At 35.0% G+C, this 12,578-nt stretch overlaps 1 protein-coding gene across 1 annotated transcript in view; it reads right to left on the bottom strand.

The window, feature by feature from the left end:
* Positions 1 to 12,578, bottom strand: part of Plcxd3 (phosphatidylinositol specific phospholipase C X domain containing 3) — a 169,698-nt gene that overhangs the window by 66,178 nt on the left and 90,942 nt on the right. Inside the window, exon 2 of the mRNA XM_013152835.3 lies at positions 1,077 to 1,785. Within this exon, the coding sequence (XP_013008289.2) occupies positions 1,077 to 1,785 (709 nt within the window). The remainder of the gene's footprint in view (positions 1 to 1,076; positions 1,786 to 12,578) is intronic.

Here is a 12,578-nt window from a genome sequence, read left to right on the forward strand (position 1 = left end):
AATAAAAATGCATGTTCTCTCCTCACACACTATTTACATAGTTTAATATTTTAATTCAATAGAATAAATAATCTGCAAGATTCTCCATTTTGTGTCACCCTTATGGGAAAGAGCTACAGAGATCTTTGCTAATTGTTCAAATTGTACCTGCCTGGGAAACACTTCTCTCCATGACTGGTGGGGTTTCACCAAAGGAATGCCCTTTTACTGGAGAGCAACACTTCCTAGTCAGGTAGCACAATTTGAATACAAGGCACAGGTTATGCCTAGGAATGAAGCCTACTTAGTGGTTTACTTGGATTCTATTCTCCTGTTTAATGGGCCTTAGGCCAAACATTGCACTTTACTGAACTCATTTTTAAATCTATAAGACAATATCTAGTTCTTAAGATTGTTGTGCATATTGAATGGTAGTAGTCATATAAGAAGACTCTTCTTACAATACAGAATGGCTTTTTAGTCTTTAAAACACTATACATATGCATCATAAGGAAAGAGTTAGACATAGAGTCAAAATACACAAGTTATGGGGTTGATCTGTGTCTCACAACACTAGCTTGAAGTCCCATCCCCATATCTATGAGTGTGATATTACTTGGAGACAGGGTCTCTATAGAAGCAATCAAGTCTAGCATCAGGTCATTAGGTTGAACTGTAAGCCAGTATGATTGGCATCCTTATAAAAAATCAAAAGGAGAAGACAAGGACACACAGGAAAAAGGCCATATGAAGAAGAATAAAAGATAAGGAGTGATACAGGTATAAAGTGAGCATTGTCCAACATGGATCACCAGCTGTCACCAGAAACAAGGTGAGAGGCACAGTTCTACTTCAGAATCTCCAGAGGGAGCTGGCTCTGCTGACACCTTGATTTCAGACTTCTGCTCTCCATAACTATGAGATAATATATTTCTACTATTTTAAGATATTTGGTTTGTGGTACTTTATTATGACAGCCCTAGGAAACGAATACACATACATATGAATTTTAACTCAATGCTTACTACCGATATGGATTTTAGTTAAACTATTTGACTTGATACTTTAAGTCAAACTATTTGACTTGATGCACTTACCTTTCTGTGATTGTTTCTCTGAGGCCACTTGCCACACCTTTGACCACAGTGCTAGCTTTGGGAGTCAGCACCACCTGAGATATAAAAAACGAGCCCTTCTTTCTTCTTTCAGTGATGGATGCCTGAAGAAACTGGATCAGTTTTTCAGGGTCTGTGGTGTTGGCCCAGGGTGCTGGCATCATCTGCCCAGGCCAGAGAAAGGGCACTTCCAGAGCCACTGGGCTGTGATAGAAGACCAGCACTTGATAGTCCTTCTCCCACAAGTACTTTAAACTAACTTCCTGGGCAAAAATTGCTGGGCACATTTTGTTTCCATAGATATCTTTCAGCATTTGGACCAGTTTTTCATGGTGATATTTCTGCATTCCGTAAAAATGATTGAAGTCCAAGAATACCACTTCCTTATGGTGATCTGTGAGGAATGCATTGATCTCCTCGAGACCTTCATTGACTTTGGCACTGAACAAACCATGAGCAAAGTAAAGTTCATTGTCGGGGTCTCTGGGTTTGGTAGAAATTCGAAGATCAAAGTAACGGATTCCAGCTCCTAGCTGACCAGTAAAGTTCATCGTCTGAGTGGCCAACCATTTCCGCATCAGCTTCTTGGCTACAGTTCCAAACACAGATACAAAATTCTGGACAGTTTCGGGCTGTTCAGGACCTACTGGAGAGGCTTCATCAATGTAGAAGCTGAAGGAATCATGGGATCCTACAAGAATAACAAAGCATAAGGTGGTTACCGCCCAGTGGTTCATCCTGTGCAACTTCTTTCCCTCTTACCATGCCCATAGTTTTCCCTTAAATGAGATAAATGAAATACTGGATAATATTTAGTTAATTCTGCTATCTTCATGGATCCTTTTTGTAACCCAACTCAATATAGGACAGAGAGTACTTCAATCAATCAGTTTGTAAAATAACAACATTGTCTTTAGATCAATGTTTTAAAATTCAAATAATCATCTCTTCAGGTGAACCAAGAATTCAATGCACTTTCTAGGTTTGGATTTTATACAGGTGGCAAAAGTGATCATTCATAAAGAAATATCTATAGGGACTCATTAGTTCTCAGTTACTTTGTCTATATTCTCAACTTTCCCATTCATTATTAGTTGATTTTGGTACTCTATGAATTACCTTAAAGGATAATTTAAATTCAGGCAGGCAATCTATATAAATTGCTACTTCCTATAGTTTTTTTTTTTAAAATAAAGATACATATCTTTATTTTTTCTGACTTAAAAGTTAACAATGCCCATTATAAAAGTACAGTATAAAAGAAATGCACAATGAGAAGCACAATTTCTAGAAATAATACTGGGACTTGGTTTCCTATACTCTTTGCAGTTTTATTTCTCTCTAACTATAATATGTGATACAATTATAACTTGTTGTTTTTTTTTTTTTCAAAAAATGTGCCTCATAAACTTTGGAAAGGAGATATAAAACAAGAGCAGATCACAACGATGATGTATTTAACTTTATTCTAGACATTATGCATGAACAATTGTGAACAAGACATCAAGCATTTTTTACATATTGAACAAACAATACATTTTTCTTGCAATTTAACATAACTGAGAGCATTTGATAATTAAACTGATAACTCCTTTATTCACAGATACTGCTTTCAATAGCAGAAGTTCTCCTTGGATATGTCTTCTGAATTTAGAGTTTCTTATTCAGAAGAACAAGGACTATTTATTTATTTTTGGCAGTTGTAAGTATTCAACACTCCATAAATGTTACATTGAACCTTTGCATGATTTATTTATCAGTGCAGTGTTTCACTTAAAATATAATTGCAACTCAATAAAGAAAAATTATTCCAAGTTTGAGTTTTGCTTTTCAAATCTCCATTTTAATTCTCAAGCATAACTTTGTGCATTGCTCAAATTTACTGAATATATTCTGGATCCTTCAAACATTAGAAAGGCCAGACACTTCAAATTCTGACATGAATGCATAAATAAATCTTGTTTTTCCTTTGTTAATATGGCTGTTGTTCATTAATTTGCTGGCCCTCAATCAATGAACTCAAGATGGAAGAGGAAAGTTTTTCTTCCCAGATAGTAAGGAGCAGCCCAAGCACAGAGGGCTTCAGTACTGTAACTCAAGGAAGCACATTTCATCAACAATTAGCCAACAGCAAAATGAGCCTTGGCCTCAAGAGAAATTTCAGTTTTGGCCAACACTTTGTAGTATGGTGAGAAGCTAAGTGCAAGACTTAGTAAACTCATACCCATACTCCTGATTCATAGGATTTGCTATACAAATTTTAAGATGACTATATTTGTGATCATTTTTATGAAAAAATACAAAATTCTTCTGTTTAGTAAACTTCACTTATTGATTTAAATTACATAACTTTATCTGATATGGAGTGACATACAGGCATTATAATATAATTGAGATAGTAGGTGCTATAATATTATATTTAGACTTTATGTGTAAACAAACATAGTGACTTGAGATAATTACATCACTCTAATTAAAAGTTCCCATGTTAGTTCCTCTGCATGAAAAAACAGATACGTTACTAGTCTCTTCTGCAAATGTTTGCTTAGTGATCCACCTCATGGTAAGCAATTTTTCTGACTATTTAATTCATTCATCATCCATTAATTCAAAAGTGTATCAAATACCTGCTATACACAATATTACTATAATATACTACTATGCCCACTATTACTGTAATATGACAATATTCAAAAGACAAGCAGTGTTCCCATCCTCATGAATTGAAGCTTACTGTGTAATACACACAAGGAAATAATTGCAGTGTAGTTTGTCAGCACGTTTTCAGGAGGTGTTGAGATAGCAAGCAAAAAATATGTGATGGTTGATTATCAATAGTTTATACAAATAATTTTAAAAGAACTGTAATAAATGCAAAACAAGCCTTGCTCTTTGGGCTAAATGATAAAGAACTTTGGGAATCACATAAAATGTATAGAATGTGCACATCATTGGATGGTTTTGCCTTAATGTCTCACTACAGCCTAGTCATGCACTGCATCTCGACCTCCAGTGGTTCATAATTTGGTTAGGGAGACTAACATAGACACAAAGAGTGAATATTTGAATCAGACAGTATTTCTTTATTCTTTCAAAATATATAAGAATATCTGTTTATCAAGTTTCTTTAAGGAATTTAAGATTGGGCATTGCACAGTAAAAATAATCCATTGGACATAGAAGGAATATATTAACACTTTCATTTTTATTTATATATTTATGTTAAAACTATGAAAACAAGCTTTGACAACATTTAGCATAGGGACTAACTTGTTACTCTTAATTAGCTAAATGCCACATTCAGTTGTCAGGACTCAGAACACGTTTCTTCAAGATACGGTGTGATTAAAGTCACTGATTTTTTTTTTCTTTCTGTGTGATAACAGGCCATAAAGGAATTCTCCGACCTGTCTGTCTCAAGTCATAAAGTTCTTATGTAGCAGGCGTCCTGCCCCATATTCAGAGGAGAAATAGCTTTCAGAGTTACCAGAGAAAATCTGGACAAACACTTTGCTGTGCACCCTTCCGTGTTCCCGCGTTTATGACACCATTGCATCACACTTCTTTCTACCATTAGATCATGCCAATGTTGTTTTGCTTCAGTGTTCAATTGTTCTCTTTGTATTTACCACAAAATTTTTCTTTGCCCAGTTTTTAAGTGTTTTGTTTCAAATGTTTCCTTGTCATATGAAACTTTGGTTAAATAAAACTGTTTTGCTTTCCTTTTGTTTATCTGTCTTAGCTATAGGAGTATCATCATGACTCCAAAGAGAGATGAAGAAAAGTTATTATTTTTTTCTCTCCTACATTATACTCAAGGAATCTTAAAACATAGTGAGAATTCTATTGGTCTGAATGGTACAATCATTTATCTCATCATAGTTCATTGCAATATAGAATGCTGTAAAATCATAACATATTGCAATAAAGAATGCTGTAAAATGATGTATAGTTTGACTATCCAAGTCCTCATAAAATACACATATGGTTTTAAAAGATCTTTTTAAAATAAAAACAATCTAGACAAAGATAATTCAAATAAATAAAAATAAAGCTAATACCAGCAGCCCTACTTTCATTATAAACTTGGCATTAGATATATTATTGTTCTATAAGTTGAACTAATAGAAAAATGACCAAATATAAAATTACGAAGATTACCTACATGTGGTTTCATTATTACTACTGTTAGTTATTATCTTCACCCTAAATATGCATTATACTTTAAAATAGTAGTTTATGGTAGAAAAATACTACAGTGTGAAACACATTTTAAAATTACATGTATCTCATCTTTATTAGAATGGCAATACTTATGTGATTTATTTAAAATATGTTAGTTTATAAATATATAAAAGCAGATTCATGTAATTGAATTAATAAAGATGCATATCTTGGACCTTCAGTGCCTCTTCCAAAGTTGCAAGACATGGGTGTTGAAAAAATATCACCACCACAACCTTTATACCACTTTCTTGTTTCTCATCTGTATTCTGGGAAGTGAGATTTAGCTCTGTGAAAGTAAGCAGAAGTCTCCTTCCCCTGGGAAAATAAAATGGATGAACAGGTGTATAAGAAGATATGTTTGAGTTGTGGAGCAAAAAAGTTGTTTATTTACAAACCACAAGGTAAACTCTCCTGTGCTCTTTGTGACTGAAGTCAGACATTCTAAGGTAAGAGCCCTCCGTGTGCATAGACGAAGAGGATGATTCTTGCTGAAGGGTCTGTGCACATCCGGCCTTCAAAATACTCACGCAGACAGTGACCATTCTGTTGTTCAACACTGTGTCTGCTGTTGATGTCGAAAATATGAAAACTTTTAAAATTTTAAGGATCTCCAATAAAAATGGAATTTGGACAGTATAATTTTGGGGTGAATTTGTTTCTTCTAAATTTTCTAAACACTTAAAAATACACACTCCATATTATTATATATAATACTACTCCATATTATTATATATAATACTATTCCATATTATTATATATAATACTTTCACTTAGCTAGACTGTGTTGTGCTGATTCTCTCCCTTTTTAAATTAATTTTATTGAGGGGTAATATATGTACAATAAGTCTTAATTGTACCAAGTGTACAACTCAGAGAGTTTTGGTAAAAGTATCTATTCAAGTAGCTCCAACTACAGCTAAGTTACTTCACCTTTTTACCTCTGTCATTCTTGTGACTTTTTATAGCATATTCAACTCTCCACAGCCACCTTTACTTTCAAATAACTTGTAAACTTCATTGTGTCGGTCTACATTTCATTTGACTTTGCTGGGATGTAATAATAATGGAACACACAGCGCATACTCTTTTGTTCTAGCGTCTTTTCCTTGGAGTATTGATTTTGAGACCCTCTGTGTATCTTCCCCTGTGTGCTGAAGGTTGTTTTCATCTGTAGCTGTTTCCTTCTCCTAAATTTGCTTCACATCTGGTATGCAACAAATAGTAATTGTTTTTGGATATTATTAACACTTGTTATACTTGTTGAATTTTTTTGTTGCTTTATCTTGTTTTGCATCTATAACCCTCCACACATGCACTTGATTTTAAGCTCGTTTGTTAGCTACTAAGAGGAAAAGAAGAATCTGAATTTCATTAATCTCTGTGTCTACTACTGGATCTAATTATATTAAAGTATTACTTAAAGTCAATGAATCAAAATTGTTCACATAGTATATGCTGCAAAAGTGAAATATCTAGGAATCATTTTATGTATTAGGCTAGATGAGGCCATTTAACAATGGTTCATCAGTGACTCTCTTTCTTTCCTTTTCTATTCAGATATCTCCAGATTAATCTACACAATCTGGCTCTCTTTTGTCCATTCTTGGTCCCATCTTTAGTGAACTGTGATAATGCTATCATTATTGCAACTCATGAAGGTCTTCAATGAACTAACGTGCATGAGTTCAGAAGAAATCTACCAGTCACTGCTGTGACTCCATTCCTAAATCCTGGCACAGAGCAGGGTTGATATATAGTCAATGCTGTTCAATAAACAAAAAGTGAATCCTTTATAACCTTTCTGAAACATTTGATATAAATGTACTTCCTTTTCTCAATATTTTTACTTTTATAAGCAAAACAGAAAAAAAGGATAGAAATGAAACAGAATTTTAAAAAATAGTAGAAATTAACACTAGTTAATATATTGCATATTGTTATTTTAGAAATAGTTGTTCAGGTTACAAGATCTAAGCATAAAAATTGATCAAACAACCAAACAATGGCAGCACAAACTGTCCTTTTTGATGAAATAACAGGGATTAGTAGTATAGTTACCTACTTGCACATATATATATATACACACACACATATGTACATACATAAAAATCCATATGTATATTTACAATCTCCTTTGGTTTTTGAGATGGAACTTTTTACTAGTGTTTTTTCATTTTCTATTCTTCCCTTTTCAGTCTCCTTTACTGCCTCCTGCTGTTTTTCCTTCTTCCATTTCCTAAATAAAGGTAATGTCCCATGTGCTTTGGTGATCTCATCTATTTGTGTAGCCTGTTTTACCTTTCTATGGATGCTTCAAAAATTGACACCATTGAAATTATCCTTCATTTCCAGACCTCTCATCTTCCTGCCAGGAAAATATATTTCATTGCTTCACTGAACAAAATAAATCTTAATATCATCACCCTTTGAACTTGTTCCTTTTCTCTGTGTCCACCATCATATTTAACTATGTCATCCTCCTCCTATCTACCTTTGGGTTTATCTTTAATTCCCCCCTGCCCCTCAAACCTCATGCACAACTGGCTTTCAGATCATACACTGTCAAGGTACAAATGATGTAGAGGTACAAGTCCTTTCTTAGTTTTGTGCTTTTCTTTTCCATTGACTCAAAGTTCTGCAGTTTTCTCTTAAAACCGCTACATTCAAATCTCTTCCACAGGCATTGCTCTGCCTTAGCTTCTGGAATTCATTTAATAGTATGAAAATAAGGTGTACAATTGACTCCAACCTAATGCATCAGCATTTACTAACAAGTTTACCTTGCTTCACATTTCATTTTTATTAATAAGCATTTTGACTGGGTAATGGATCTAGTATTCAGTTTCTCTACAAAAACGATTTAGCTTTTTAGAATTGACAAGCGTTTTTTCCATATTAGTAAAACAAATCTTTGAAGATACAGAAATATAAACATTTTAATAATATTAAATACTTATAACTAGGTTTGGTACGATTGGCTGATGAGCCCTGGTGTGAGCGCTCCACTAATGGAAGGGTCCAATGTTCTACAAACCACCGACATGACTGTGCCATCTTTCAAATTCTTACTGTTGGTGGTTTGAAGAACTGTTTACTATTAAAACTTGCCACAACCTCCAGGTGACTGAAACCTCATCACTAAATGTTAGCGTGATAGAGTCTGGTCATCTGCCAAGGTTATCTGAATATCAGTAATCCTTCATTACTACTACCATCTCCAGAGTATGATTAGGATCTTTGTTCCCTATTATTTTATACTGAATCCTTGAACCCTGCCTGTCTAAGATGGGATCCCTGACTGAAGGCCTACAGGATTCTGATGTGCACACAACAGCTCTCTTTCCAGGTGAATGTGTCCTAACCTATTATTTATAGTACTTACACAATATCCATTCCTAGTGTCTAACTTTAGTGAAGGAGGAAAATGCAAAACTTGTGAAAAGATATTACTGCAGAAGTCACTTTTATTTGGTTTGAAAGGCAATCAGCCCTCTACAGGAGTGACTACATGATAATTTGATGGGGAGTTCAGAATTAATCCTTTAGTTCTGACTAGACAGCCTATAATTAATCTCATTAATTTTTGATTACTCCTACTAATTAAGCTTATCAGATGTTTGGACTTTTTGAAGACAAAGACAAAACCTTAGTCAGAAGGCATCATTTCTTATTTCTGATGCATAAATCTCCTTTGCATGCATTAGGTCTTTGTAGAAAAAAATGAGATTTTTTTCTTGTCGATAGAGATAATACATGATATGAATCACAAGCCAAAATGCTTCTAAATTGAACAAATAATTAAAAATTACTCATTTGTAGTATAATATGTACCCTACACCTGACATAGTAAGGATATAAAAAAAGACTTTTGAATATTAAATTAAACCTGATACATGGTAGAACACCGAGCTGACTCTGTAACAAAAAAAAATCAAAATCATTAGCACTTAATTTTTCTGAGTAAATTTGTATCTTTCATATTGTTTAAGTCCTCTTCCTTCAACCTATCCCAGAAACAGTAAGGTTAAGTAAAAGAGGTTGGTGGCCTTATTTCACTTATTTGATTCAGGGTCCTGGCTGCCAAATTTCAAAAGAGCTATTAGACTAATACCTCTGAGGAGCACAGAACTCCATGTACATCACAACTCCTATAAACTTGCTCTGTGCTTCCATAAACCAAAAGATGAGCTGATGCTGAGCTCCTGCAAATAGCACTATTCAGTCAAGAGGCTGGGGAAGAAAGCTTGCTCTGTTATTGATGAATGCAGCAAAGCTTCCTTTCTATCCTAATTTAATTTGTAGGTTATCAATAGAGCTATTGGGAAAATAACTGAGAGAGACTTTAAGCAATAGTGCAAGTCTATTTACTGCCAAACTCTCTCAAAACCAGCCGAGTCGGTGTTCTTCTCCTCCAGTGCAGCATATCCACTATTGGGCCCTTCTCAAGCACAGTCAAGTGGAACCAAGCTCTGAGTTTTGCTGTACGCAGTGTGCAGTTAACTCAATGATAAAAGCATCACAGCCCTCTACTCTTGCATCACAAAACTGGCTGAGGCAGCTTTCAAAAGAGATAGATCCTAAGACTGAGAAAAAATTTTGCATTTCATTTACAGAAATTCAAGAAGAATATCAATAGAACAATAGTATTTGTTGGGTAATGCCTAAGCACAATAAACTCATCCTCTCTTGATCTGTTAATGCCATAGAGCAATAAAGTAATTTTGACTCAGGAATATTTAACAATAATATGTGGAGATATTTCAGGATGTTACAAGTGAAGCTTATTTCTTCATCAGCTTGCTTGTTGCAGGGACAAAACACCAGACACTCCAATATAATGGAAGCAAGGTTTCATTCTGATCACTTTTACAGAAGTTTTGGTGAAGGGCTGGCCGACTCCAAGGCAGAGACATCATGACACAAGCACACGGTGAAGCAAAACTTCTTATGACACAGCAGCAAGGAAGTAGAGCAAAGGGAAGAGTGACAGAGAGGAAAGAGCCAGAAACAAGATCTAGTTTCTAAGGAGTACCAGAAAGGGAGGAACTGGAAACCAGATACACCCCTTACTCCAAATAGGAGCTAGCTGGAAAAGAATCAGCCTTGAAAACTAGAGATCAAAATTTCTAGCCCCAGTCAGCCTATCCTTGTCTTACCTGCCATCACTGTTATTTTGCAAGATGGCTACTTTGTAAGGCAGGTAAGCCTGAGTGAGTAATTGAGGTAACATAGGTATCTTCTAGTTCATCAACCATCTGTGACACTGCCTATTTCTCTGAGTTCTGTTTCCTGAGCTTTTCCACTCTTAGACCTTATGTTTTAGAAATAAACTCATGGACACACAGACCCACACACTGATATATAGAGAAATGTAATACCTTCATGCATACATAGACTCATACAAATACATATTAATGCATGCACTCTGCCTATGGGATTTGAGCTACGGTTACAGAAGAACCTTCCAGATTTGGGGTGATGTTTAAGTGTTCATACTGTGGGTTATTGCTTTTATGTTTATTGATTGGTTGGTTGGGTGGTTGGTTTGGTTTTTTTGGTGACAGAGTCTCCCTATCTTATTCAGGCTGGTCTTGAACTCACTATGTAGCCCAAACTGATGATAAACTCCCTGAGATCTTTCTGCCTCAGTCTCCCAAGTGCTGGGATTACAGGCATGTACCACCACGCCTGACTGTACTGTTGCTTTAAAACACAGTTGGTACAATAAAATCTGAATTGATCTCTTATCTATTAAGAAAACATTTACAGATATATTTTGGTTTTGATACATTTCCTGAAATCATTTATTAATACCCATATGAACTCTGAAAGTCAGAATGTACATCTTAGTTAATGAGTTAAACACAAATCTATGAACCTAAAAATAAAGCACAGTGTAACTGACAGCATAACTGAATACAAGTAAGCCCGATTGCTCACATTCTTGAGACAACCAATGGCACTAATTTTTAAATGCCTTTATTTCCAGATTCATAATAATCACCCTTCCAGAAGCAATGAGTCAGGAGGAAGGATGAATCAAGGATGACTGAGTCATAAGAAAGGTAGGGGTTGGGGAATGAAAGAAATGAGACAAAGATGAGGGAAAAGAATTGCACGTCTTACCAATAAATATTCTTGGCTCTGTTAGCAGAACTCCAAGAGGAATTTGAAAAGGACATGTCTACTGGAGGTTAATTTGGAAGAGAACCATAAGAACACTTGGTTCTTCACAACATTCAGTTCTGTTTCAGTCTCCAGAGGACCTAGAGAGCACAAAAAGAACTAATCCTGCCCTAAGATCAATGTGTCCTTTATGTATCAGAAAACATGAGAAAGTCTGTTTTGCAAAGCAAAACATTCGTGCTGCTGAAACCGCTTTATGAGTCAAAGGAAACTAGACTCCCAGAGCTTTTAGTAGTGTTTAGCTCAGTCCCAAGGCCATTTTTTTGCTATTTATTGGGTCTCAAAAAAAACCAAGCTTCTTTCTTTTTACTGAACACATCAAGCTCATTCCAGCTGAGCCTCTGCAACTGCCATTCACACTGTCTGCACTACTCTGGCCTTACTTGTGTGTGTGTGGTTGACACCTTTTTATTCAAATTTCAGGTTAAATGTTACCTCTTTCAGTAAACCCTGCTGTGTACAAATTACCTATCTCATCCAGCTCCCTCTCCTGCTGCCTGCACATCTCTACTCACAATCAACTATTTATCATTAATTTCAAGATTCATCTTATTTAATTATTTACTGTCTACTCTCCATCTCCATTATATTTTACATTCTGTGAGAATAACAAAATTTAATCAATCTGGCTCACAATTCTATCCCTAACCAAAGGTACAGTAATTAGCACATAAAAGATGCTCAATAAATATCCATTACATGAAACAGCAACTTTCTGTATTTCCAACATCAATATGCTCTTCAGTAATGAGACTGACAATATCTATTTATAAAAATTACAAAATAATTCAGTGATGAGTACCAATCATGGCTCACATAGAAAATAATCAAGTAACATTAATTTTTATTACCACTATGAATTATACCTACATAACTAACATTGACTACTAAGTGCCTGGTACGAAATATTGGCTGAATGTATAAGAATTATACCAAAAACTGCAAATTCCTATTGCTGTCGTAAGTTTTTAGAACACTCAAAGAAAATATTCCTGTATAATACAGGAGCACTGTAGATGGATGACTGTGACTGACTTCTTCTTGTTTTCAATTCTCTGAACCATCAATTTC

Source organism: Cavia porcellus, unplaced genomic scaffold, assembly GCF_034190915.1.
Source record: "Cavia porcellus strain 051 isolate PalLab524CR breed Dunkin Hartley unplaced genomic scaffold, mCavPor4.1 scaffold_11, whole genome shotgun sequence".
NCBI classification, from domain to species: Eukaryota; Metazoa; Chordata; class Mammalia; order Rodentia; family Caviidae; genus Cavia; species Cavia porcellus.